Source organism: Trichechus manatus, unplaced genomic scaffold (genome assembly GCF_000243295.1).
Source record: "Trichechus manatus latirostris isolate Lorelei unplaced genomic scaffold, TriManLat1.0 scaffold00113, whole genome shotgun sequence".
NCBI lineage: Eukaryota > Metazoa > Chordata > Mammalia > Sirenia > Trichechidae > Trichechus > Trichechus manatus.
The window spans coordinates 8,442,104-8,469,210 of NW_004444049.1; the positions used below are offsets into that span (position 1 = coordinate 8,442,104).

Consider the following 27,107-nt stretch of genomic DNA (forward strand, 5'->3'; position numbering starts at 1 on the left):
TTTTTTTTTTTTTTTTTTTTTTTGTATTGTGTGATAAACTGTGCCAGGGGCCTCTCAGGGACCATCTTAGTGAGTCTTTATCTCTTGTATGGGTGAGGAGAGATGTAACCTGCCCAAGGATACAGAGGTAATATGTGGTGAAGTAGAATTTGAACCCAAGCACTGCAGAACCAGCACCCCCAATTGTTCTGTTTGTCTCAGTGGCAAGATTTTTTTTCACTGATCTCAGCAAAATAAAAAAATGACCACAGGAAGTTCTTCGTGAAGCTGTTTAATTTAAGGGATTGTTCATTATTTTGAAACTGTTGGGCTTGTTTTTTGTTGAATGTTCTTTATGTTTTGAAGTTTGATAATAGTGGCAAACTTATTTTGGCAAAATAAGTTGTTGATAGCCCTTGGTTGGTTTCCAGCTTTTAAAAAAAATTGCACTGACGTGTCCAATTTAAAAGATGAGAGACGATAGACATGATATGGCTTTGTAAAGGAGCAAGGCAGTCTGTGAATGTTATTCTTATCAAGATTCTCTGATCTATAGTAAGTGGAGGGAGGGGGCCCAAGCATCCTATTAAATTGGGCTGGATTGCAAAAAAAGGATTAGGAAAATAAATGAGTATTAGTCGTAGTGGTGTAATGGTTAAGCTGTCAGCTGCTAACCGAAAGGTTGGCGGTTCGAATCCACCCAGTGGCTCCGTGGGAGAAAGACCTGGTGATCTGCTTCTGTAAGATTATATCCTAGAAATCTCTATGGGGCAATTCTGCTCTGCCACAGGGTTTGCTATGAGTTGAAATCCATTCAACAGTACCTAACAACAGTAGCCCCCAGTGTAAGATGGTGTTCTGGGGAGCTGCTGTCTGGGGGGTTTTGAGGGAGGTGGGGAATGGAGTTTTGATGTCGAAGGAGACAGGGACTCTAAGGCTGTGAATAGAAACTCTTCAGGGCCTTTCCCTCCAGTGACTTTGTTTCCCCCTTACATCCTGGCAGGTCCTAGAGCCTTCTTTCCGCCAGGCCTTCCCCAATACCAACCGCTGGTTCCTCACCTGCATTAATCAGCCCCAGTTCCGAGCTGTCTTGGGGGAGGTGAAACTCTGTGAGAAGATGGCACAGTTTGATGGTAAGTCTGAGGGAGGGAGAGAGAGAAGCATGTGTGAGATCAAGCTGCAGGTGCCCAGGGGCAGGGTCTGGTTTGCTTGATGTCAGCTCCTTGATTTCCTGTCTTTTGGATTGTGTGGACCCACAGAATGTAGGATATCTGATGTAATCACTAATAGTGTTTCGTGAGACTTGTTATATACACACACACGTTTTCATTTGTGGGGATGTATAGGGTTGGAACGTAACATGTATTTGTTGCTGAGAGTTGTGTACTTCTTCATGGACAAAAAGTGAACTGGTGGCAGGGCAGTCCAGAACCAGATCCTCAGTTGTCCCAGCCAGCATTTCCCCCGCACCCTGCTTGCTGCCTCGTTTTGGAAGGATGTGGAAAAGGGCAGGACGTTCACTTTCCTCTCTCCCTCTGCACCAGCTAAAAAGTTTGCAGAGAGCCAGCCTAAAAAGGACACCCCACGGAAAGAGAAAGGGCCACGGGAGGAGAAGCAGAAGCCCCAGGCTGAGCGGAAAGAAGAGAAAAAGGCAGCGGCTCCTGCTCCTGAGGAGGAGATGGACGAATGTGAGCAGGCGCTGGCTGCTGAGCCAAAGGCCAAGGACCCCTTTGCTCACCTGCCTAAGAGGTAGGCTGTTCGAGGGTGGAGGGCTGGAACCCAAGAAGGCCTGTCGTCAACTCTTTGTGTGTACCCTCTCCACACCACAGCTAGGGCCCAGAAAATTGTGTCATCCTTACTAAATTAAAAGGTATGTTTTAGTTGGAAGTAGAGCAGCTTCTTGAAATTATCTTCAAGAATTGGGTGAAATTTGAAAGTAGAAAGCAAGTTCCAAATACATCTAGCAAAGAAAACCAGCAGGGACAGCATTTGGTGTGGAGGTCAGTTGGTCTTCAGCATGCTTTTTAGGAGCATTTGTGATTTGTCAGAACTGATGTTGTGAGAGGTGCAGGCAGAAGGTCCACAGAGCCCTGCATCTGCTCTGCTTTTGGGGCTGGCTCTTGGAGGTGGTTGTATCTTTTGGTGGCTATATTTTTGCAGTTTTGATGAACCAGACTGTACAAGAATTACTAAGAGAAAGGATGATGACTGTGGCTACATAGTGTTTGTCTAGTTCATTGTTTCCAAAACTGGGGGAGTTCAACCCCTAAAGAAGTAACTGAACAGGGTAGTCATCTGCATTTTCTTTTCAGTAAATCTGGGGGTTCTTGAAAGAAAGAATATAGTAAAAGGGAGATTTTTGGTGTGAAAACATGGGGGACTGTGGTGCAGGGGATCACTTTTATATGGTCTTTCTTGCCATGGTCTTGTAACTCCCACCAAATGACTGGGTGGGGCTGTGTACGTAAGGCCCATGGCCCACCAAGGGGATTGGATAGCTTGCTAGTAATGCAAATAAAGTGTATGGAAGCCTAACAAGGGAATTAGTCAGTTTTGCGATCTCATTAGGCTTAAAATGAGTCATTTCAGAGGCCAAAGCGGGGGGAGACTTGATTACCATCAAAAAAGAAGAGCTAGTAGTGGAGGTCATCCTTTGGGCCCGGGATCCCTTCACTAAGAACCTCCTGTATCCAAGAGACAGAGCTGTAATACTAGAGATGGTGAGAAGCAACTGCAGAGAAATGGCGATAGCAGAACCAGGAGACTAGCAGGAGACCATGTGACATAATGGGCTTCCCGGCCCACAGAGTGAGAGAGCTGAGTGCCTTTGGGCAGGAGGCTTGAGGGCAGAGTGGGGTGCCTCCAGGCACTTGTTAGGAGAGCTAGAGAGCTGAGCACCTTTGGGCCGAGGCCTACTGGTGGAGTGGGATACCTCTAAAGAAATGTATAACACTGCCTGAGCAGGGCAGAGGCCGGGCCAACCCAGCTCAAGGGGGCTGAGGGCCAGGGACTGGCCTGCCCGTGGACACGGCTGAGAAGAGGCTATCTTGATCGAAGAACTGTATCCTGAGTCGTTCTGAACCTGAACTGTAACCTCTTACTTCCCTGATAAACCCCATAACTGTGCGTATGGTCTGTGAGTTGTGTGTGGCCCTTGCAACAAATATCAAACTCAGCAAAGAAGTAGAGAGTGAGAGGGACAGCTGGTGTCAGAATTGGTGGAAAGGTTGGAGAGAGGAGGTACGTCTGACCTCTGCCTCATAGAAATCAGCTTTGGGCTGTTGATGCTGATAATGATTCCCCTCTCTCTTTGTGAAGTTAGACAAAGAGGTCAGATGTTTCCAGCACGCCATTTTTATAGGGATCCAGACGCGCAGTTCTCGGCCATCAAGTTTTTCTTTAGTCACTGCTGCAAGTCATTTTATGGGATTTCAAGCAATATGAGAAATGTTATTTTTCTGTGGGCACTTTGCTCTTCTCTCCATTTTTCTTGCCCACGTGTTCTCCCCTTCTCTAAGCCGTCCATGTTTTCATTAGTTGGTCTGTTAGGGTTCAAATTTGGCCTCCCTGGGTTTGTCAGGGTTTTGATAAGGAATAAACTGGTGTGAAAAGGCACGCACTGGTGATGGTCACACTAGCTGTGTTTAGAGTTGTAAATTACAAAGTCACAGTAATGGGTAATTAGTAATCTCTGCTTCTTCCGCATTTGGGGAACACTTGGAATCTAGCTAAAAGCGCCTACACCCAGGTACTTACTACAATATCAAGAAGGTTACATCTTGAATTTTTTTTTTTTTTTTTTTAAACTAATGTGATTTACTGTGAATCTAGCACGGGGGCAAGTCAAAAGTGAGCAGAATTTTTGGGGTGTTGTAAAAATGGTGTGTTGGGGAGCATCTGACCTCTGACTTCACGAGGGAGGAGAATCATTATCAGCACCAATAGCCCAAGGCTGATTACTACGAAGTAGCAGTGAGACGTGCTTCTTCTGTCTGCCAACTTTGACACCAGCTGTCCCTCCCACGTCCCCCTCTACTTCTCTGCTGGGTTAGGTAATTCATTGCAGTGGCCACACACAAGTCACAGACTGTACTCACAGTTACGGGGTTTGTTAGGGAAGTAACTTTAACAGGTTACAGTTTCGGTTCAGGAACACTCAGGATACAGTTATTTGATCAGGACAGCCTCTTATCAGCTGTGCCCGCAGGCAGGCCTCTCTGCTCCTCGGCCCCTTGTCCTGGCCTTTGCCCTGTTCCCCCAATAAGTGCCTAGAGGCACCCCACTTCACCAGGAAGCCGCCTTCCCGAAGGCGCTCAGCTCTCGCTCTATAGGTCAGCATACCACTGTAACTGCCTTCCTCCGTGGGCCAGGTAGCCTACTGCGCTGTCTTGTGCCAATCTCCTGGTTCCCACCACTTCTTGCCGTCTTCCATCGTTTCTGGTGTCACAGCTGTCTCCTGGATCTCCTTGGTTCTTAGCACAGGGACCCCAGATCCAAAGGACACGTTCTGCTCCTGTCTCCTCCTCTTGGTAGTAGAGAGGTTCCCCCACCCCCACCCCCACTTCTGCCTTTGGGATGGCCCATTTTAAGCTTAGTGGATGGCAAAACTGACCTATCTGCTCGTTAAGGCTCCATGCACCTTATTTGCATTATTAGCAAGCTGTCTAATCCCCTTGGTGGGCCACAGCACCTTATTTGCATAGCCACACCCAGTCATTTGGTGGGAGTTAAAAGACCATGGCGAGAAAGGCTTTATAAAAGCAATCCATCGTACTGCAAGTGTGTAAATAGCCTGTGGTGGGACTCAAATTACATATTCTGTTGTGAACCAGACACTGTTAATGATTAGTTAGACATTTTCGCATACATTAGGTCTATACTCAGGGTGGAAAATACATCAGGCAGTAGACTTAAAGTCTTTACTACGTTTTGTATTTTCTTAACATCTTTTTGGGAATGTTTATTAGGGTCTGTTTGTTACATTACCATGATGCCATTATTAACCTGCCAGAGATTATTTCCCTGAGATTTTTAATGTCACAAAGATGGTAATGAAGTTTAAACAGTCCAGGGGGATGTGAAGAAAAAATTGCCAGTCCCACTTTTTGGGTAGGTGAGATTTTAAAGCTCCTCAGATGAGGTCTGTAGTGAGCATTTGGGAAGGCACTAGGATCTAGTGGTTAAAGGACAGATTATCTGTTTTGCTACAGTGTAACTCGGGCAAGTCAGATCACTTAACCTTATCTTTAAAAAGATGGTAACAGTCTTACCTCACGGGTCTGTAGTAAGGAGTAAGTGATGAACTTACGTGATGATCACTGTAGCATTGTTTGTGCTAGTGAATAATTGAACCAAGTGAACATTCAGGAAGGGGTTTAATAGAGTCGTGGTATATCCGTGCAGGAGATTATTTAGAGGTTGAGATGTTTGCAAAGTATTTTTCATAGCGTGTCACAATATTAACTGAAAAAAGTGTAAGGTGTGAAACTAGATAAATCATAAATCTCATCTTTGGAAAATCAAAAAAAGCTAGGGGGAGATACATCAAAATATTAACTAGCTATCCGTGTTTACGGGCATTACAGTGATTTTCTTCACTGTGTATTTTTATAATTGGGAAGAAATGAAGAACTCTTCCCGTGAGGAGTAAGCTCTCCTGTATTGATGTTGGCACTCTTGGTTCAGTGTGCCAGATTGCTTCAAAGGTAGCTTAAACCTAAGAGTTCTTCAGTATCCAAACTCACTTCTGGGTAGAGAGGGGCTCAAGGACATGGGCGTAAGATTTGAGGTGGAGGCTCTTTGAAAACCCATTCACTGCTTACATTGCTGAAGAGGCCTGTGTTGTAGGGGAAGAGAAAGGTGAGTAGGTAACTGTTCGTGACTCAGAAAACAGCCCCAGGAGGGGCTGGACAGGAGTAAAAGGCATTTGCACTCTGCATCACCACTGCGGGGCAGCAGTTAGCTATGTCCTTCCTGGAGCAGGTCCCACTCAGGCTTCCCTTGGGTCCACCCTCCTCGTGCCTAGCATACTTGTGCTGGGGCAGGAGGGTGGGGTAGAGGAGTATCTAACCTTTCAGCTCTTCTCCTTCCTAAGGTTATACACATTTGTTAGCCCAGTGACCTCTTTGAAACCAGTGTATTTTAAACAAAAACACCGTTTACTTCTCATTTGGTGCCCTTCCCTCTTTGTGACCTCAGTAAGACCTCGTTGACCATGTGTTTTTTCTCTCTCTTATCAGTACCTTTGTGTTGGATGAATTTAAGCGCAAGTACTCCAATGAGGACACACTGTCTGTGGCACTGCCGTATTTTTGGGAGCACTTTGATAAGGATGGCTGGTCCTTGTGGTATTCCGAGTACCGCTTCCCTGAAGAGCTCACCCAGACCTTCATGAGCTGCAACCTCATCACTGGTGAGAAGACAGTGGGGTCTGGGAAGAGGAAGAGGGCCAAGGTGGAGTGGGGGATGTGATTCCAAAGGCTGAGTGTTCTCCCTCACCCCTTCAGGAATGTTTCAGCGATTGGACAAGCTGAGGAAGAATGCCTTTGCCAGTGTCATCCTCTTTGGAACCAACAATAGCAGCTCCATTTCTGGAGTCTGGGTCTTCAGAGGCCAAGAGCTTGCCTTCCCGGTGAGGAGGGTGTAGGAGAGGAATAGCTGTCTCTTTAGCGGGGGCAAAGATACAAGAAGCATGGTGTTTTGTTTCTGGGCTGATGGGCATTCAGGAACACTCAGGGAATGTGTACAGGCAAGAGCCGTTTACATTTATAGCAATCCTGGGATCTGATGACATGTGTCTGAGTTGGAAGTTTAAACAGGTGTGTGTGTCCCGTAGCCTGACTGTTTTATTTCCTGGCCTTTTATCCGTAGCTGAGTCCAGACTGGCAGGTGGACTACGAGTCATATACATGGCGGAAACTGGATCCTGGCAGTGAGGAGACCCAGACGCTGGTTCGAGAGTACTTTTCCTGGGAGGGGGCCTTCCAGCATGTGGGCAGAGCCTTCAACCAGGGCAAGATCTTCAAGTGAACATCTTGCCGTCGCCTAGCTGCCTGCACCTGCCCTTCCGGGAGCTGGGGGTCATTAAAGAAACGGAACATTGAACCTTTTCATGTCCTGCCTTCTTTATGAGTGATGACTTCTTCAAAGGGGAGTGGAGCAGATATGTGAAGCAGGGTATTTTCTCTGTCTGCAGTACCTGCAAAACCTCGATTGGCAGGAAAGAAGTCTTCAAAAGAGCAGAAGTAGAGGCCTCTCCTCAATTTTTATTTCCCTGCCTCCTACTGGGATGACTTCTAGTTGGGAAAGGTTGGAAGCTGTTAAGAGAAGGGAGTGATAAGGAGTTTTGTAACTTCTTAGTTCTTGGGGACTACATTCCAGACCTTCCCCAGTAAAGGGAGAGAATACTTTCTACTGGTGGTACGAACTAACATGATATGGTGTGCAGAGGAACTTTACGGTGTTTTCCACAACTGCCCCTTGAGGTAGGTGGCCATATCTAGCGGTCATAGTTTAAATATGACTGCTTGGAACAGACTCTGGCCCGTAGGCTCTAACCTGGCTGCATATCAGCTCTGGTGGTATCCCTCATTTACAGACAAGGAAGTAGGGGCTCAGATTTAAGTAACTTGCCTGTGATTGCACATCTTAAACAGTGGAGGCAGGGTTTGGAACCCAGCGGCTGTCACTCTAAAGCCTGTACTCTCTGTATAAGATGTCTGGCTGCCTCCTAGAATGAAGAGCAGTCCTGGTGGTCATCCAATACCCTGCTTGGACCAACTGTCATTTTTTTCTCTCTGGGAGTACTTTTTACACCCTTTTCAGAGATTGTTACCCCTGATCCAGCTGTCTTTTCTGAAGAGCACTGAGGATCTTCCTGTAAAATTTAGCAGGTCCAGTGAAATTGGAAACCTCCACTTAGTTTCATGTTTTGAGGCATGTACAAAAATCTGTCCCGGCTCTGCCCATGATCTCCAGATTATGGTTTTGTGTGTGGTTACTTCACCCCACCATGTAGTCCAGGCACAGAAGGGGAGATGCTGGCTTAGGAGGGGATGAAGGTGATCTTATCAAGAACTGACAAGGGGCTGGTGCCTTAGGGGATTGGGTTGTAATCTGTAGCTGGGTGCCTTTTCTGGCATTTGGCGAACGAGTAGGGCAGAGGAGAGGTGTGTTGGATGTGTTGGAAGCCAGGTTGAGTGAGGAGGGAGGGGTTCTCCCTCAGACCTGGATTCCTGGCTGCTCATTTTGAGTAGGATCCAAACTTGATACCTGTCTTCTGAGTATTCTCGGCTCTTTAGGTAGGATCCAAAACTGCTGGGTGCTGGTCTGGGGTGTGCTCTGAGCTTGTTTCGGGGGCCTCATGGAACCTGTCTGACTCCCCTCCCAAATTGTTTACCACCACACCCCCTTCTTCAATCTTCTATCTTCTTGGTATCCCCGTAATACTTTTCAGTAGCTGAAGATTTAGGCAGGAGAGGCCGAATAGTCTTACGTAGGTTAGGTTTGAGGGGTGGGGCCCAACATGAGAAAAGTGTGGGCCTGTGGAGGCCAGGACTCAGGAGCAGCTAGGAGGGCCTTGCAGCCCACGTGGCCTGGGTGGGCCTGTGCTGGGGGGCCAGGGACCTCCACCCCCAGGCTCCCCTTGAGACTGCAGGAAGGGTGACTCATCCACACATCCTGCCTCCTGTGCCCGGAGCTCTGGCGGTTTGGTGCAGAGCAAGGGTGGCCAGGCTTGTCGGCAACAGGCTGTTGGATGAGGCCAGGCCCACGGCTGGGGAGGGCCAGTGCCCACAGCCGGCGGTGGGGCGGAGGCTGGAGGGAGGGGGTTGTGGTCTCTACAGGTGTGCAGGATGGGAGAGTGGGCAGGGAAGGGGTTAATAGCGGGAGTTTCTAGCGGCAGATGTGGGGCGGGCAAGAGGGGACCCACATCTGGAGTTGGTTCGGTCCCCGCCCTGCCCCGAGGAGGCCTGAGTCACCGCACAGCCACCGCCTTGGGCCTCGCACCCTCTCTCTCCGGGTGTGGGCCCTGCACCGCCTGCTGGAGCCTGGCTTTCCCGGCTCTTCCCAGCGCTGGGAGCAGAGGGGCTCCCGCCCCCGCCCAGCTCGCCCCACGCAGCCAATCAGAGCCTCTGCCTGGCAGGCATCTCCGGTTGCTGGGCAGTTCACCTGGCGTGCCAGGGAGCTTCGTGCCGCCCGCCTGCCACCTAGAGCTGGCATCCCCGGTGCCCACGGTACACTGTGTGCCGATAGGGCTGGGGGCCGAGGGGCGGGAAGGGAAGAGGTGCTGGGAATGGGGCAGGGGATGAGAACAAAGGGCGTGATCTTGAGGATCTGGGAAGAACGAAGGAAGGAGTTGGCCATTTTATCCACTTGGCACAATCTCAGGGCCTCCTGAAAGGCTGAAAGGAAACAGAGGGGGTCGGACCTCAGAGGTGCGATTGGCTGTAGATAAAATCTTCACAGAGCCTGGAGTGTGAATGCGAGTGACTGAAAGTTAGTTTCGCTTGTAGATAAACCAGTAGATCCTAGATAATGGTTATAAGCACGTATTTATTTTAGCTTTGTTGGTGCTTCAGCTTAAGTCACTTACTGTAAAGTTAAAGGCCTGTAAAGTTCTTCCAAGGAACTCCTAGATTTTTTTTTTTTTTTCCACGTCCTGCTTTGAGCTGGAGCTTGACAGCTGCTGCTCTCACTGGGTCAGACCCATCCCACCAGCTGCCCACATGCCCCAAATGTGCCACTTCCCCTTTTGAAAGGTGGGGGAAGGGTCTAGAATGTTGCAGGGAGGGGAATGAAGTGCTTCGAAGGCTCCACCCAGTCATTTCTGAAATTAATACCGTGGTTTTCATGGCAATTGGCACTCTTTGTCTTCAGAACCAAGAACTTGCCCTCTGCACGCATCAAATAAAATTTCCTTGGGGGTTGTGGCTTCACTGGCTCACCCCACCAGTGGGACCTGCAGGGCCACTGTAACTTCCCCAACTTGTTTTGGTCTTAGGTCTGAATGTCATTCTGGGGAACCCACGCTGTTCTCTACTCTTCCCCTAGTGCTCTGCATTGGCGCTCCTGAAAGGTTAGAGAAACCACCACCTGCTCTTGTCTGTTTGCTCGAAGCAGGCTGGCACGGCTCCCAGAGAAGGCCACTGTTCTACTCCAGTGGGGTTGCTGGGGTGTCCCCACACCTCAGCACCCAAGGGATGAGTGGAGTGAGAATAACAAGGGTTGATGGAGAGTAGCCCTTTATTCCCCTGAATTCTCTTGGAAGAGGGGGAATACCTTGGGCAAGTGGTACTGCTTCAGTGGTGAGGATGTCCTTGGTGACCCTTGGATCTTTTGATGTTCCTGGGCTCTTTACATTCTCCCATCCCACTCCCACACCCCTCTTTGTCTTTCCAAGTTCTTCAGCAATCCCAGGGGAGCTTGCTGACCCTGCCTTGTTTGCACAGTGGGTGGTGTGCCAATAGGTGGCTGGATGGTGAGTCAGGGACCAGGGGTATTTCTGATCAGCTCTCCCATGGAATGTGCCTCCCCCTACTTCCAGCTGCCCCCTCCCCTCTGCAGCAGCAACAGCTGTCATGTGAGGGCCTCTCCGCTGGCTCAGCCCTTTTGCAATCGTCTGGCCGGCTCTGCCAGGATGGGGGTGGATAGTGAGCACGAACAGAGCCAAGGGGGGAACGAGGGAACATGGCAGGGCTGAGGGAGCCGGGGAACCGTGGAGGCCTGCAAGTGCTCTGGAGATGAGGGCTGAGGAAGAAGGGCAGTCAAGGTCAGGGGGGAGGGGTGGAAGCAGCGGAGGCAGTATGATGCTCTGAGGGTGCCCATCCAAGGCAATGGGGGCTGCCCTGGGAGCGAATGGCAGGGAGCTGTTGGTTCTAGCCCGGCCTGGCCAGCCCTTCTTCAGGGAGATCCGCACTTCTCCTGACTCACAGGGAAGCCACAGGGTGCCTTCCTGTCAGTCCTCTTCCATGTGAGACCTGAGTCACCCAGTTGCCCCGGGTGTTGGCTGCCCTGTCGTGGCAGTGCGGGCACCCGACCCTGCCCTACCCTACCCACTCCTCCTGCTAGGACCGGGGCTAGCCCACACACCCCTTTTCTCCTGCTCTCTCCAATGGTGACTAGTTCATCCCTTTGACTTAGACTTACAGAATGTATGGCCAGCAGGGACCACAGAGAGCATCACAAATCATCACTGAGAGCATCACTACTCATCCCTGTATTTTTCCCACGAGGAAACCAGAGCCCAGAGAGGGGAAGTGACTTATCAGGGGCACTGCACACACGAGTCGTTCCACCGTTCACACAGGCACGTACTGAGTCACTTTTACTCGTAAGAAGAGCAGGAGGGCGCTGCCTCAAGAGCTGAGGGATTAGTATGGTGGGCCCAGCACACTGAGTTTAGAGGTTTACATACAGCCTAGGTCTAAAGGCTCCCAGCAGCCTGGAGCCCACAGGGAAGAAGCAGAGCAAACTCTGGGGCAGGGTCAGCCTGAGCAATCCAAGTCCTGGGGCAGGCAGAGGGCACCGGGTGTAGCAGAGGCGGGACTTTGGGTGACAGGAACCTCAACTATGTGGTGACTCAGGCTCTGGGCAGCCCAGGCCCTTCCTTCCCTGCTCCGCCTGATCTCCGCAAAGTAGATCTGGGGAAGCATAAGAGGAGGAGAGAGGGAAACCCAGGCAGTCTTCCTTTTCCCGGGAAACTGGGTGCAAGGCAGAGGAAGTTGGGAAGGAAGGGAGGAAGGCAGATTCTTAGGAAGGGGCCTGGTGTGCCCCTCACCCTCGGCCCCTCCCTGCCTGCTCCCTGCTGGGGAGTGGAGCTTGCTGGGGCGTTGGCTGCTCCGCTCATTCCTGCTCCCTCCCTCTGCTCCTGTTTACAACTCAGCCTGCCCAGTCCACAGCTCTGTTCTGGGCTCTTCTTTTCTCTCTCCCTCCCTCCCTTCTTCATAGCTTCATTCAATTATGTTTTGCCACTTCTTCTCCCTAGGCTCAGGTCCACATCTTGTATTATTTTATCGCACCAACAGCTCCTCAGTCTCTAGGTCACCTCCTATTGTGCTTGGAATCCGTTTATGACCAGTGCGTCTCCCTGCCCTGTTCTCCTTGCCCACGTCCCTTCCCTTCCCTTTTTATTGCCTGGACATTTTTTTTTTTTTTATTGATATAATTGTAGAGTCACATGCAATTATCAGCTCTCTTATCGGATCTCTTGTGTACTTTACCTTGCGTTTCTCCCAATGGTAACATTTTGCCAAGTAGTATAACATCATAACCAAGACATTAACATTGATACAAACCACCCATTTTAGTGAGTACGCTCTGCACAGTTTTTTGTTTTGCCTGCTTTCCTCCCAGAGTCTGTACTCAGAGCGCTGCATCTCTTGATCTTTAACCAGCTTTTACTTGGGTTCTGCTTGGAGCTGAAGATTTCATTAGGGACTGCGTGCAACGGGAGGGTTTCCGGGTATCGGTAATTCAGGAACTGTTTCTTTGAAGCTTGAGATGTAAATGCAGGCTGGGGTCAGAACTGAGCTGGAGGAGAATTTTATTTGGCTTCATATTTTGGGTTAGGGGTAGGGGCTTCGAGTTTGAGAATTGCTTGGGAAATGTTTGCATCCCAGAATCACCACCTAGGTTTACTGTTCGACTGAGGAAGATAGGAGAGTTGAAGTCTGAGGAAGATAGGAGAGTTGAAATTGACAGATTAGCAAGCAAAATGGAAGTGGCTGGAGAGGGGCCTGACGTTTGACATCTGGGCCGGCGTGTGTGTGTGGGGGGGTGGGGGTGTAAAATGGTGCAGCTGAGGCGGCTGACCTCATATCTAACTTCACAAGGAGGGAGGAGAATCAAGATCAACATCAACATCTCCCATGAGGCAAAGGTCAGACAGGCCTCCACCCTCCAACCTTTTTACCAATTCTGACACCATCTGTCTCTCCACGGCCCTCTCTACTTCCCTGCTGGGTTCGATAATTCATTGCAATGGCCACACAGAACTCACAGACCATACTCTAGATTATGGGGTTTATTAGGGAGGTAACAGGTTACAGTTCAGGTTCAGAACAACTCAAGATACAGATCTTCGATCAGGACAGCCTCTTCTCAGCTGTGCTCGCAGGCGGGTCTCTCTCTCTCTCTCTGGCCCTCAGCCTAGCCTCTACCGTGCTCAGGCAAATGTTGCAAAGCTCTTTTAGCTCTGCTGTTAAGTGCCCAGAGGCACCCAACTCTGCCAGTAAGCCTCGGCCTGAAGGCACTCAGCTTTCTTGCTGTGTGAGTTGGCACACCCACCCCTGTCTCCTGTCGGTCTCCTCGTTCTGCTGCCTCTGCTGCTGCCGCTTCTCGCCGTCTATTGCCGTCTCTCCAGTGTTGCAGCTCTCTCTCTCTCTGTCTCCTGGGTCTAGGAGGTTCCCAGCGCAGGGACCCCGGATCCAAAGGATGTGGTCCACTCTGGCTCTCTTTGCTTGATGGTCAGGTGGTCCCTGTCTGCCTCTGGCATGGCTCATTTTAAGCCTAGTGGAATGGCAAAACTGACCAATCCCCTGGTTAGGGTTCCGTATACCTTATTTGCATAGTCCCCCAAATAAGATTCAAGGGTGCCATGAATTTTATTTGCATCATTATTGGCAAGCTGTCCAATTCCCTTGGTAGGACACAAGCACTTCATTTGTGCAGTCCCACCCAGTCATTTGGTAGGAGTTACAAAGACTATGGCTAGAAGGGCCATATTAAGTAATTCAGTGTACCGCAGGTAGGGTCTGGGAGATTCCGGATGGCTCAGAGAAGGGCTTACAGTCATTTCTCTGCTTCTAAGGATTCCATGCTAAAGAACCCTCATGGGGGGTGGGGTGGGGCATGGCAGTCGGCTTCCAAAGAGATTGCAAACTTCACTTCCTATCTGGAAGCGAAAGTTTAAAAGCTATGATAACCCTTTTAGCGGTTGGTCTGTTTTCTTCCCTGATTTCAGAAAAGGGGACTGTGGAGACAAGGAAGAGGAAGGGGAATCCCCTGGCAAGGGGCCAGCTCACAGAGCTCCCCTTTGTGGTTGCTATGGAAACAGGCATAATAGAAACGAAACAGAGGCACGTTGCATGGCAACAGAGGAGCCCAAGATTCATCACACCTACGCACAACACATAACATATCAGGGAACCCCTGGAGAGGGAGCGTCATTTTCTGGAAACTGGGGTATCCCGGTGATGATGAGTCCTAGAGCTCACCTCGCCTTGCCAGCCTCGGAAGGGGTGGTAGAGTGCCAGGGGGAGGACTAACCTTCTCCCTGATCCCTGGCTTACGAGAGAGCAGCCTTTATTTTGGCAGGAGAATCCGAAACCTTTGAGAAGACACTGGTTGTCTTTGCAAACCTGGGACCTAGGGGACTCCTTACAATTAAACATGTGTGTGTGTGTGCGTGTGTGTGTGTGTGTGTGTGTGTGGGAGCGCGCACGCGTGTATATAGTGTTGTAAAAAGACCTGGTAGAAAAGGTAATGTTTAATTTGATCAAAAAGCTTAGGACCTGCAAGAAACTCAGAACACAAGCTAAGGGGCATCAGAGACATTTCCTTTCTGCACTGAACACCTTGAGGTCAGGGATGTCAAGTTCTCTGTGACCTGCACTACCACCGCCACCACCACGAGTGCCTGGCCCAGAGTTGGGGACACAATAAATGTTTGTGCAACTGCATGAGAGACTGACAAGCCAGGGGCTGAATCCCTGGGGACTGAGAGCTGGGAGCTTTGACAGCTTGGGTACAGGATGCTATTGTGAAAAGAGCAAGAGCTTTGGGGGCTAGTTCTACCTGGAGTTCATGCATGCATTTCCTAGAATGTTCCTGGGCGATTGCTCTGTACTAGCCACTGCTCTAGGCGCGGGGCATACAGCAGAGAACAGGAAGTCCCTGCCCCCATGGAGCTGAAGTGCTATAGGAGCTTTGCCTCCTGCTTCTTGGAGTTGTGTGACTTTCGGTAGATCACTAACCCTTGCTGACACCATTTCCTCATCAGAGTGCCTCCCCCCCAGGCTGTCGGAGGATTAAATGAGCTAGCATGTGACAGTGTTTGCTACGATACACACACAATCGCCATTCAGCGGGTATTAAGTAGCTTGGTGGTGGTGATGTGGGGAGAGCACTATGGCCATGGGCAGAAAGAGAGGCTTGGCAAAAATTTCTAAAAGTGTGTGTCTCCAATTACACAACTGAAAACTTTTGAAAACATTCCCCTTCCCTGGGCTGAGGAGAGGTCCCTGGGTGGCTCAAATGGTCTGTGCTCTGCTACCAACCTAAAGATTGGCGGTTCAAACCCACCCAGTGGCTCTGAGGAAGAAAGGCCTGGTGATCTGCTTCCCCAAAGAACTATGGAGCAGTTCTGCTCTGTAACACATGGGATTGCCATGAGTCGGAATCAGCTTGCTGGCAATGGTTTTTTTTTTGTGTGTGTGTTTTGAGTTGAGAAGCCTGACCTCGGAAACTTCAGCTCTGGGTCCAGCAGGCCCTGCCAGGCTATGACCATGGTTTTTTAGGGGCACAGTCTATACCCCCTAGCCTGGACTAGGGTGGAGCCAGTCCCCAGAACCACCCTTGCCAAGTATCTTGACACTCTTAACCCCCAATGAAATACCTGGACAGCAATCCCTGCTCTGCAGTGGCTCCACAAAGCAGCCTCTCCTGCCTTCTTCCCTGTTGACCAAGAAGGTGGCCAGAACAAACAATGGAGCAGATAAGTTGGCTCTCAGCCTGGGAAGCTTGCCTCTGCTCATTTGCTGGAGGGAGGCTGAGATGAGCCCCAGCTGAGGTGAGGGTACAACATCCACTCTTTCCACATCCTTCTTCCTTTCGTGCTCCAGCCCCTTCCCTCCAAACTCCCTGGCCCTTTTTGAAGATACCCCATGTCTGTGTGCCATATGTCACATCATAGCCATCTTTCTGAAGATCTAGGTGTAAGTCAACTCCCATTTTAATAAAGTTTGCTCTTTCAAGGGACCAACAGATGATTCATTTCATAAAGTTAAAAAAATCCTTTGGTCAACTGTTAACCGTGGTTAACCTTGTCAACCATTTTGCGAGAGGGACTGGGAAGGAAGAGGGAGACGTTTGCTTTTTATCGTTCTACCTTTCTGTGTTGTTTAAATTCTTACCATATGTAGGTATTGATTTCATTAAAAAAAATATCAGCAGAGATTATCTGGTTTGTAGGATTACATACCACTTTATTTTATCTTTATTCTTGGCCTACATTTAAAAAACTGAATGAATAGTGAAAATGAGATAAAATTTAAAAAGCTGTCGGTAAAGGAAGAAAATAGCTCCTGGTTTTTATTTTTAAAAGAGATTCCTGGGTGGCACAAATTGTTCGTGCTAAACTACTAACGTAAAGATCGGGGTTCAAACCCATCCAGTAGTGCCATGGAAGAAAGGCCTGGCAATCTGCTTCCGTAAAGATTACAGCCAAGAAAACCATATGGAGTAGTTCTACTCTGTAGCACACGGGGTTGCCTGCCATGAGACAGAATCGACTCAGCAGTGTGTTCCTTTTTTTGATTTTTTTAATTAAAAAAAAAATCTCAAGGTTAAAAAGTTAACATTTTTTCTTTAAGGTGGATGAGAGGAAGGGGGGGCAGAAGAAAATGGGGAGGAGGTAATTCTTAGGAGGGTCTGGGTCTATGACTGTCTATTTGTGATGTTAGGGGGTGGGCTGCCTCTGCCGTAGGTTTGAGTCACTATCATACCTGTGTGTGTGTGTGTATGTGCATGAGTGTGTGAATCCTGGTGCCCAAGTCTCTGCTTTCACGTGTGTGTCTGCATGTCTCTGCCTGTCTGAGTGCCTACACATGCGTCTCCACCTTTCTGTGTCCATTATAGGAGTGTCTGCATGTCTGGGGCTTCTGCTGTCTCTTCCCTCCCCCACGGCCTGTACCCTAGGCCGGTAACTGGACCTGGGACACAGCCCCCAGGGCTGGCAGTTGCGTTGGCTGCTGGGTATTTTTAGCCTGTAAACATGTTTGCCATTTCAGAGGACAGGGCTGTGCTGGTCGCTGGTGTCTTTCCAGCCCACTCACGGTCTTGCAGTGAGGAGGGTGCCGCTGCCTCTGGGCAGGTCTCCTCAGTTCCCCAGCCTGGGGTCTCCCTCCCCTGTGGCTTGGAAAGGAAGGAAGTGTGTGTGTGTGTGTGGGGGGGGCACCTAGGAAGACAGATAAGAGAATTCATCAGGGAGAAGAGAAAGGGGACGTGGGGGGAGGTGTGTAGCCAGAAGGCCCTTATACCCCATCATTAAGCACTTAATAAAATCTCCATGTAGTTAGAAGTGACTGTGGGAAATGACTATAAATTTGGAACCTAAGCATCCTGCAAGTGGGGAGGTGGAGGAGGGGCTTTAAGAGGGGTCTGAGAAGGAGTGGGAAGTCAGAGGAGAAGGGAGCTCCCACATCTTTCAGGGGGTCTAGAGAGGAAGGGGTCGGCTCCTGGTCCTGGGACCTGGGTCCTGCGTCCTGGGTTTGACTCCTGGATCCGGGTCTGTCTCCTGGGTCTGGGCCTGACTCCTGGGTCTGGGTCCTGGGTCACTGCAGCAGCCATAGCAGCACTATGGGGTGTCGTGACCCTCGCTGCAGGAGGTGGGGCCAGCATTTCCAGGCCGGCTGTCTGCGGGGAGGGGCTGAGGAGGGGTCCCCAGAAGGATAGAAGGTGAGAAATGGGCGTAGCTGCGTGGAACTTGGGAACCAAGTTAAGACACTGGGAACTGGGATTTGAAGCAGACTTGTCTGTGTTGAGAGAAAACTGAAAGGTTGGTGTCAGGCTGCAAGTCGCGGCTTAATCACCCCAACACTCCCCCACCTCGTCCGCTTTCTGGGCCCCTAGGCCCTGCCTGCAAAATGGGGTTGATTCGCAGTTCCAGCTGTAGGGTGAGCCCCAGGGAGCTTCTAGGAGTTTCTTGCCGCCGAAGCCACACACAGTACATACGGGTATAGCTCCAGGCCCAGGACAAGACACGGGGCAGTGGACAGGAGGAGGGACCTGCCGGCGCCCTCTCGTCCTCGCACCCCCCGGTGGGCCTCCCCAGCAGCCCGCTCCCGGGGTCCCTCCAGCGTCGGCCCGGTGGCTCGGCCCGGCCCCGTTCGGCCCCGCCCGGCCCCGCCCTCTCCCCACGGCTCGGAGCAGACCCGCCCGCCTGAGCCGGAGTTACAAGAGCCGCCTCCGCGCGCGGGGGCCTGGCCACTCGGAGCAGCTCCGCCGCGGGGACTGCACCGCCCGCCTGCCGGACCCGCCCCACCCGGGCTCGCCGCGCCAGCAGCCGCCGCACCGCGATCTCAGGCCCCCGCGGGTGATGGCCATGCCCTGGGGCTGAGCGCACAGGTAGGGGCGCGGGGCGCGCCGGGCACCGCCCGCGGCCGGGCGCCGAGAACGGGAGGAGGGGGTGGCAGGGCTCGGGCTAGGCGCGGTGGAGGGAATGTCACTGTGAGGTGTCGGGCCGTTTAGAGCTAGCGGGGCCGCCCGGGGCTGCGCGGGAAGTTGACGCGTCGCGCCCTGGAGCGAAGCACAAGTTGGGCAAAGTTGGAAAATCGCTCCGAAGCGCGCTGCGCTGCACTCCATCTTCCCTTCGCGGGTGAATTGCTGGCCCCACCGCGCGGCGGGGCGCCCCGGTCTCGCTCTGGTGGCCGTGTTCCCACTCCCTCCCTCTCCACGGGCTGTGGCTCGGCGTGCGACTCCGTTCCAATCCTGTTTACTGGCGGCGAAGTTTCCGAGATCGCCGCCGCTGCCGGCCTCTCTTGGCGCTCCGCGCCCCAGCGCCGCGCGCCGCTCGTCTGGCCTTCCCCGCTGCCGGCCCCCTTCGCGTCCGGAGTCCTGCGGCCCCACCCTGTTCTGTACCACCGGCCGCTCCCTTCTCGCTCCTGGAGGCTCCTCAGCCCCCCTCCGCTGCCCCGCCCTGGTCTTGCCCCTCCGTGTTCCCGGCTCCAGAAAACTCCCCTTTCCCTCTCGGGCCGCGGAGCCTGTAAGTTTGCAGCGCGCCGCCCAGCGGGACGGGTGGGGTGGGGGTGGGGGATATAATTAGGGAGATTCCTGCGCCAGGGTGGGCGGGGAGGTGGGGGCTGCGCGGTGGCCCAGCCCTCGGGACCGCCCCTTCCCCTCCAGAGGCGGTGCTCGCGCCCCCACCCCACTCCCAAACCCGTCCGGGCGGGATGGCCCCCGCCCCAGCGCCTGGCGCGGCGCCAGTAGCCTGAGGAATGTGGTGGTTGGAGCCGGTGACTAATTCAAACCAGAACTCGGGGAGGAGTAGTGAGGGGCAAAGGAGAGGGGGAAGGGGCTATGAGGGGGAGGCGGGGGCGGGAACAGGGCTTGGCGGAGGAGGAGGACGAGACTGCCCTGGCTGGAGCCCCGCAACCCAGCAGCACGCCTGGAGAGAGGGGCGAGGGGCGAGGCCCTGCCCGGTGTTGGAAAGGCAGTGTGCTTAGGGTGTGTGCAGAGAGCTGGGTTATATAAGGCTTCCCACGCAGGGAGAGGGTGTGCAGTGTGCAGGGCCTGGCCAGCCCCTGGCAGGGCTGGGCGCCCCCTGCAGTGCCCGGCCAAGAGTGTGGGGAGGAAGTCCCTGGGCGGCGCTGGCCACGGGGGCGTGCGGGGCCAGAGCCGGGCTGGCTTCCCCCTTGCATGGGAGGGGAATGGAGGGGGCGGATGGGAGACCTCACAGCTCTAGCTGAACCCCAAACCCCAGCTACGCCGTGACCACAGAGGATTGTGTGTGGTGTGCTGGTGGGTTTCAGTGTGGGCCAGGTCACAATGGGGTGGTGATAAGGTGCTCCCAAGGAGCTGCAATCGCTGCTGAGCGCTGAGCGCTGAGCGCCCTGCTCTGTGGGTGGACTTGTGGAAAGACAATGTGGCGTCCTCCCATGGGAGTGGGATCTTTAGAGAATGATCTGTAGATTCGGAGGAAGGAGGACCCGAGTATCTGCCTGGTGGTGCAAGCAGTTTGCTATCGGCTGCTAACCGAAAGGTTGTCCGTTGGAGCCCACCCAACAGCTCCACGGAAGAAAGTCCTGGTGATCTACTTCTATAAAGATCACAGCCAAGAAAATTCTATGGAGAAGTTCTATTCTGTAACACATGGGGTCACTATGAGTTGGAATTGACTTGATGGCAACAGATTTTTTTATGTCCTCAATACAGCGCTGGGCACACAATAATTGCTTTGAAACAGCCTCGTCTATTAGAACCCAGGCCCCCATTCTGCGTGCCCCTCCCAGCACAGCCTGGCACATGATAGGTGGTGGGCTGATTTTGTGGGATGCGGCGATGCGGTAGGGGGTGGGGTTGTGATCGGTGCATGTGGTGGAGGAGATTGAAGATGCCCTGGAAGGCATTTTAGGACTCCCCCTCCACCTATACGAGTGTAATTTAGGGGGGTAGACTTCTCTTCCATCCCCCCAACCCCAGGAGGGAAATCCCTGGGGCAGGGCGTGGCACTCACTTCCTCTCTGAATGGGGCAGCTTCCTTCTCTGGCCTAGTGGGATGATGGGGCTGGGCCAGCGCATGGTGGTTAGGGTGTGCACAGTGGGGAGTACAGGGCGCCCCAGGCTTAGGAGTGGCCCCTTGTTCTGAGTTGTGGGCCGTGGGGTGAGTGAGGCTGGTAGAGGATCTGGGAACTTGAGAGCTAGACTGGCAGTTGATGCAGGATCTGGGGGTGGGATCCAGGCCATGGGAAATGGGGGCTGGAGGGTACTGAGCCCCTCCCTAAAGCCCCTGTCCCCAGTGGGTTATGTGCAGGGTCACTGGGCAGAGAACAAGGTCACGCAGGGCACCACGGAAGTCACATGGGGCTCAGGGCTGCTGATACGGAGGCTGCAGCAGTGATTCAGGGTGCTGGGCAGTCACTGAAGAGCTGGAGGACTGTGCCAGCCAGGCCATGGTTCAGGGGGCACCCCAGGTCCGGGGCGAACCACGGGAGCCCTAGGTTTCTAGTGTGGAGGGAGAAGGCCAGCATCAGTCAAGGGCAGGGAATGGACTGGGGGGCTGGGGGTCACTTCAGTCCCAGTACAGGCCCTGGATGGAGGTGCCTGGGCACCGCCAGGCAGGGTTCTTTTGCTCAACTCGGAATTGGCTGGCTGGCCTGTCAGAGCATATCATCCCGAGCTTGAGCAGCTGGTTTGAGGGGTTGGGGCAAAGCGGGGGCAGAGGGGTGTGTGGGGCTCTGAGGTGTGGTCACCGCCTTCCTTGGAACTTGGGAACTGCCTGGGGACAGGCAGACTGGGAGAGCTAGTCTGACGCCTGCTGGGAACTCTGCTGGGTCTTTCCCCCACCACTCCCAGACACCCCCAAGTTTCTCTTTCTGCAACACGGCTGACCGGGTGCTCGTGCACACTGTGGTTTGAGAAAGGTAGGTGGCCGCTGGAGAAGGTTGAGAAGGCGCTGGTGGCACTGCTGCAGTGTCTGAGGACTTCTGCTCTCTCTTCAGCTCCCATGGGCTTCATCCAGACTCCACAAGAGCTGTATTTCCCGAGCTCGGCCCCACCAGCTGGGCAGCCAGGCCTTCTTGAGCACGCACAGTTTCCTGCCATGCCTGGGGGTGCCGGAGGGGGCATGGGGGCCATGTGGTGGGCCACAGGAGGGCTCAGCAGGAATGGCTATGTTGGTGTGCGTGCTGATGAAGCCCCCCTCCCTGCTGGCCTCAGCTCCTCCAGAGCTGAAGCTGTTGTCCCTCAGGGTCTTGGGTCTGTCACTGTTAGTGTCCCAGGGATCACTGTATCATAGTGGGCTTGGGTCCCTGCGACCGACTGTGTTCCCAGCCGCAGGTCACTGAGCGTGGAGTGTATGTCATGGCCAGTGAGAGGGTGCCCGTTGGTTGTGCATGGTGGTCATGGCATGGTGGTGCATCCGGGTGTGTTCCCTCTGCCTGTGTCCTGGGGCTTGAAGGGGGTGGGCGGACGGCACTGGCACTGTGCCCTGGGCTGGTTGAAGATTCAGGGGGTGTGTGGGGGCTGTAGATAAGGGCTGAAGCGAGTTTCTCTGTCCAGGACAGGTTGGGTCCCTGGAGCTGGTGTCCAGAGGCCCGCGCAGTGTGAAGCAGCGCTGCACACAGCCTGTCAGGGAGGGGCATCCTGCCCTGTCCCCGGGGGCCAGAGCGGAGGTTCTGGGGGAAGGGGAAATGCCTGGAGCTGATCCTGGCTACGTGTCCTGGCCAGGCGGGGTGGGGTGGGGGGGAGGCGGCTCTTTGGCGGCAGCGCCCGCGCGGCTGGCCCCGCGCCCTGCACTAGCAAGCCCTTACCGCTGGGGGGCGAGCGAGCAGCGCCCTCCCGGAGAGCCTGACCGTGGGTGGGGCGACCCGGCAGCTCCCCCCTGTAATCTACCCCCCAGGGCAAGACGGAGCGTTCTTCTTCACTTCTGCGCCCTCCCCCCGCCCCGCCCATCTAGAACACCATCTCAGAGTTGTCTTAATCCCCGCGGTCCTGGTAAAGGACGGGGCCTCTCTGTGTTTGTGGTTAGGTGCGGAAACTCGAGTCCGGCTGGGCTGGCGACTGTGCTGCTGCCCCCGGCCCCATGTTCCACGGAGGGGAGAGCCCCTCTCAGTCAGGGGAGGAAGAGTGAATCTCCCTCTGTGCTGGAAGTGAGAACTTGGAGCTTTGGACCGTCAGACCTCCCTGGGGCGGTGGGAGGAAGCTGTGGGCTGCCAGGCGAGAGAGGTAGAGAGAATCGCCAGGGCGGAGCCCAGGAAGCAGCCAGCTGCTGAGTGGGGGCAGAGGGGGGCTGTCCTGGAGGTCCAGGTGCAGAGAACGCCGGTGTGACCGAGCGGCCAGGGCCAAGGAGCTGACCTGAAGGGAGGGCTGGAAAATCGTCCAGGTGGTGGGAGTTGTGGGCGGGGTCAGGTGCCTCCTTCCCCCAAGGGTAGGCAGCAGGGAGCAAGACAGGCAGGTGCACACACACAAGAAAGCTCCGATGCAGGGAAACAAGCACCAGGTTACCAGGTACACGGGCCCTCTGTGATGAGCAGGGCCTGGGGTTGTGAAGACAGGTGTCTGCTGTGAGCTGGTGATTGCTGGGGCTCTGCGCTGTGAAGCGTGGGGGCTGGGCTGACGAGTGTCTCTGTGTCTTGCGTGTCTTTCTCTCACTGTCCCTCCAGTGCCCATGCTGCACATGTCTTGCAACGTATTAGTCTAATTCTCCCTGATAATCGCCCCCGCAATGCATCCTGTGTAAGTGGAAAGTGCTCCCTTGGGGTGCATGGCGAGGAGTCAGCTAGGTAGGTGTGTGAAAGGTCCTCATGCCGCCTTCGACTCTTGACCGCACAGTTCTACTCCCGTCAGAACAAGACATGCTTTTTTGCAAACAGAAGTCTGGCAGCTGCATGTTTGGGGGTCCACTTGGAGGCTTAGGCCCTGGAAGAGATGCCATCCTGATGTTTCTCTTTGTTCCTCTGGGATGAATGAATGTCTGCCTGTCATGGCTGTTTCCAATTCCCAGTGAGTGCTAGTGAGGAGGCACAGAAATGCTTGTCTTGCCTCTAGAGTGGGTCTGGTGCCGGCTGAGCTCTAGAAGAGGGTGATCCCAGAGTTCCCCACCTGCTGGGACCCAAGAGAATCTGAGGGTGAACTGGGTTCTGGGCAGTGCAGGGTTCCTGACCCCTGGGGACACAGCCTCAATGAGCTTAGAACCAAAATGTTCCTCAGTTCTGGGGCCCCCTGGGATGCTGGGGCTCTGCGCAGGCTTGGGTCATGGCGAGGCTGGTGTGTGGGCAGGCGAGGCTGGCGGCTGCTTGCCTGCCCTCCCCTGCTTGTGGGTGCAATTGGCAGCACTGCTTCCTGGGTGGGTTTTGTGCTTGGTAGAGACCTGGGTCCCTGAGTCTCTCTCCTGGCGTCATGGGTCCCTGCCTGTATCTCAGCCTCTCTCCTTCTCTGTGTTTGTGTCCCTCTCTCTGAGGAATCATTCTACCACCGTGTCTATCTCCTGCGTGTGGGTCTGGGGCCTCCCTCCTGATGTGCTTGGGTGCTCTCTGTGGTTTCTGTGTGTGCCTCACCCTGTGTGTGTATTGATCCCTTCGTCCCTCTACCCCGGTGAAGAACCTGGCCTTGGATTAGAGAGCCCTAGGCCTGCATTTCAATCCTGTCTCATACTCAGATTGTCTTACCTCTGGGTCCTGTTTTCCCATCTCTAAAATAATAATATTAATTCTTACCATACAGGGTTGTTTGGGGGATTGAATGAGATCCCATGCATGTAACGTTGCTAGCACAGCACTGGGCACATAATAGGCATTCTGCAAAGTTATTCTCTTTCAGCTTGTCAGAGGTTTCCTTTCTTTTGTTTCTGAGAATCCAACTATCTTTTGTAAATGCAGACACTAAAGAGATTTGCAAAAATATAAAAAACAGTACTACTTTTCTCATTTTTTTGGGTGATTGTTTTGGAAAATATAGTTATTTTTCACAAAAATATGTTATTTATATGAACATAGAATGGATTTATTATTGTGGCTTTTAAATGAATATTTTAAAAAGTTCTAAGTTTTAATTTCTATTATGGTAAATTGATAGGTTTTAAGTGTATTAAAATGAGTCCTGGTGGTGCAATGGTTAAGTGCTTGGCTGCTAACCTAAAGGTTGGTAGTTCGAACCCACCCAACGTCTCCACAGGAGAAAGACCTGGCAATCAGCTCCTGTAAAGATGTCAGCCAAGAAAACCCTATGGGACAGTTCTACTCTGTCACATGGGGTTGCTATGAGTCGGAATCGACTCCATGGCATCCAACGACAACAACCATAACAAGCGTATAAAGGAATCTTGAGATTAAAAAAAAAAAAAGGGAACCCTGGTGCACAGTAGTTAAGCGCTCAACTGCTAACCGAAAGGTCGGTGGTTCGAACCCACCAGCTTCTCTGTGGGATAAAGATATGGCAGTTTGCTACCGCAGAGATTACAGCCCTGGAAACCCTACGGGGTAGTTCTGCTCTGTCCTATATGGGTAACTATGAGTTGGAATCGACTCCATGGCAACGGGTAAATGGGAGGTAAAAAAAAATCTGAGAACCACTAATGTGGATGGACCCTGCCTAACTCTTTAGTCTCATCTTAACATTTGTCTGAATGGGTTTTCTTTCGATATGAAGCTTTCTCTTCCTCTTTGCCGTCTGGTGAGTGTTTGAGGGAGTACGTGGCCCCTCTGGATATGTCTCTCTCTCCTCTTCGAATATCCCAACCCTCCCCTGGGCAGGCCCCTCCTCCTGTCATGTGTTTGGGGCTTTCCCTCTGGTGGGGGCCCTGACTGGGTACGAGTCATCTCTTCTCAGGATGGGGACTCGTGTGTTTGGTGGGTTGATGTGTGCATGTGTGTGCCGCTGTGCATCAGTGCGAGATGGGTAGCTGTTGGTATCCTCCCTATCATGGAAGGGCTTTGATGCAGTGAGGTGTGGAGGTTGAGTGGGGTGTCTCTTGGGCAGTGTGTGCCCATCAGTTCCTGTCATCTCAACACTGACCTTGGCTGCAGGCTCTTTAGCTGCTACAGCAGCTAGGCTGAGCTGCCTCTCTGCCTGCCTGTTCTCATGCTGGCTCTAGGGAATGAGGGAGCGTTCCTGGGGGCAGTAAAGGGAGGATGCCCCTGTGGAGGTCACACCTGGCACGGGTGTCCACCCTTTCCTGGGCTTCCCCTGGATCTGCCTGCATGGCACCCCCAATCCACAGAGGCGGGTGTGGGTGGAGGCCCCTCTGCTCCGCGCACCCTCTTTGTGGTTTTGAGGTGACAAGACAGCTCCGTTCTTCTCTCGAGGTTTCTCGCTTGAATTACACCCTGTCCCTCAATCTCAGATGTTCATCCTCTTGGCCTTGCAGCTGGAGTGGCCTCGCCTTCTCTCTCCTTTTCTGCCCTGAAAGCAGCCTTTGGCCTCCGGGGTTCTCCACTCCAGCCCTGCTCCATCCCATCACAAGTAGGTGTGGGGTGCAGCATGGGACTGGGAGCTAGCAGACTTGGGTTCTAGGGCCCCAGAACTCTCCCATTCTCACATCTCTGCACCTCACTTTCCCCATCTGTTGGCGAGCTGGGGCTGTCAAATAGAACATTCTGCAGCAATGGACATGTTCTGTGTCTGCGTGTCCAATATGGTAGCCGCTAGCCACGTGTGGCTATTGAGCACTTGACTAGTGCAACTGAGGAAATAAAATTTTAATTTTAATTAACTAAAATTTAAATAGCCACATGTGGTTAGCGGCTAGGTCTCTGGGTAGCACAAATGGTTTGTGCTGGGCTACTAACCTGAAGGTTGGCTGTTTGAACCCACCCAGCAGCACCACGGAAGAAAGGCCTGGCAATCTTTTTGTAAAGATTGTTGCTGTTGAGTCAATTCTGACTCATGACGACCCCATGTGTGTCAAACTGCTCCACAGGGTTTTCAAGACTAAGTCCTTTCAGAAGCAGATCACCAACCAGGCTTGTCTTCCGAGGTGCCTCTGGGTGGGTTCAGACTGCCAACCTTTTGGACAGTAGTCAAGCTCTTATATGTTTGTGTCACCGTGGACTCCACTGTAAGTTTTACAGCCAAGAAAACTGTGGAACAGTTCTGTTCTGTAACACATGGTGTCTCCATGAGGCAGAATTGACTCCATGGCAATGGGGTTTTTTTTTGTTAGTGGCTACCATGTTAGACAGCGTAGCTCTAAGGCCTCTTCTGGCATTGAAGGCTGATGACACTTGGCTGCATTGTGCAGAATTCCCCAAAGCTCTAAAGACCCTTCTTTGGGTGAAAGCTGGCCAGAGCCCCCAGCTCCAGGGAAGCCTTGTGTGGTAGTATGGGAGACTTGTGTGGGAGAAGGAAGGACCATCTGGGCTTGGAACAGGTCCTAGGGGTGGAGGAGAGACAGGGCTGGGACCCAAATGCAGAAAACAGGGCCTCAAATTCCCCATTAGCACCCTTGCCCCCAGCCTCGGAACTGAATACCCCAGATCAGATGACAGGGAGTCCTTCCTGCCATGCCAGGAAGCAGGGTGGTTGCCAGCTCTACCTGGCCAGGAAGCCAGCCAATGGCTCTTGTTCTCCCAGGGCTGTGGACCCTTCTCTACTCAGGATGGCCTTCTCCCTCCTAGAAGCTGCCAGGGTCCAGGAAGCAGCAAGTTCCTCCCAAGCTCCTGAGGACTCCTGGCCTGGGGCTCCATCTCGAGGAGATG

The 27,107-nt window shown here is 52.9% G+C and overlaps 2 protein-coding genes across 2 annotated transcripts in view; both read left to right on the top strand.

Moving 5' to 3' along the window:
* The window catches only part of EEF1G (eukaryotic translation elongation factor 1 gamma), an 11,068-nt gene extending 3,985 nt beyond the window's left edge, over nucleotides 1-7,083 (top strand). Inside the window, exons 6-10 of the mRNA XM_004383851.1 lie at nucleotides 983-1,112; nucleotides 1,524-1,728; nucleotides 6,219-6,391; nucleotides 6,486-6,610; nucleotides 6,850-7,083. Of these exons, the coding sequence (XP_004383908.1) occupies nucleotides 983-1,112; nucleotides 1,524-1,728; nucleotides 6,219-6,391; nucleotides 6,486-6,610; nucleotides 6,850-7,008 (792 nt within the window). The 3' untranslated portion in view covers nucleotides 7,009-7,083. The remainder of the gene's footprint in view (nucleotides 1-982; nucleotides 1,113-1,523; nucleotides 1,729-6,218; nucleotides 6,392-6,485; nucleotides 6,611-6,849) is intronic.
* Nucleotides 7,084-18,155: 11,072 nt separating this feature from the next.
* The window catches only part of AHNAK (AHNAK nucleoprotein), a 33,562-nt gene continuing 24,610 nt past the window's right edge, over nucleotides 18,156-27,107 (top strand). The window contains exon 1 of the mRNA XM_023738260.1: nucleotides 18,156-18,321. The gene's annotated coding sequence lies outside the window, so the exon portion shown is untranslated. The remainder of the gene's footprint in view (nucleotides 18,322-27,107) is intronic.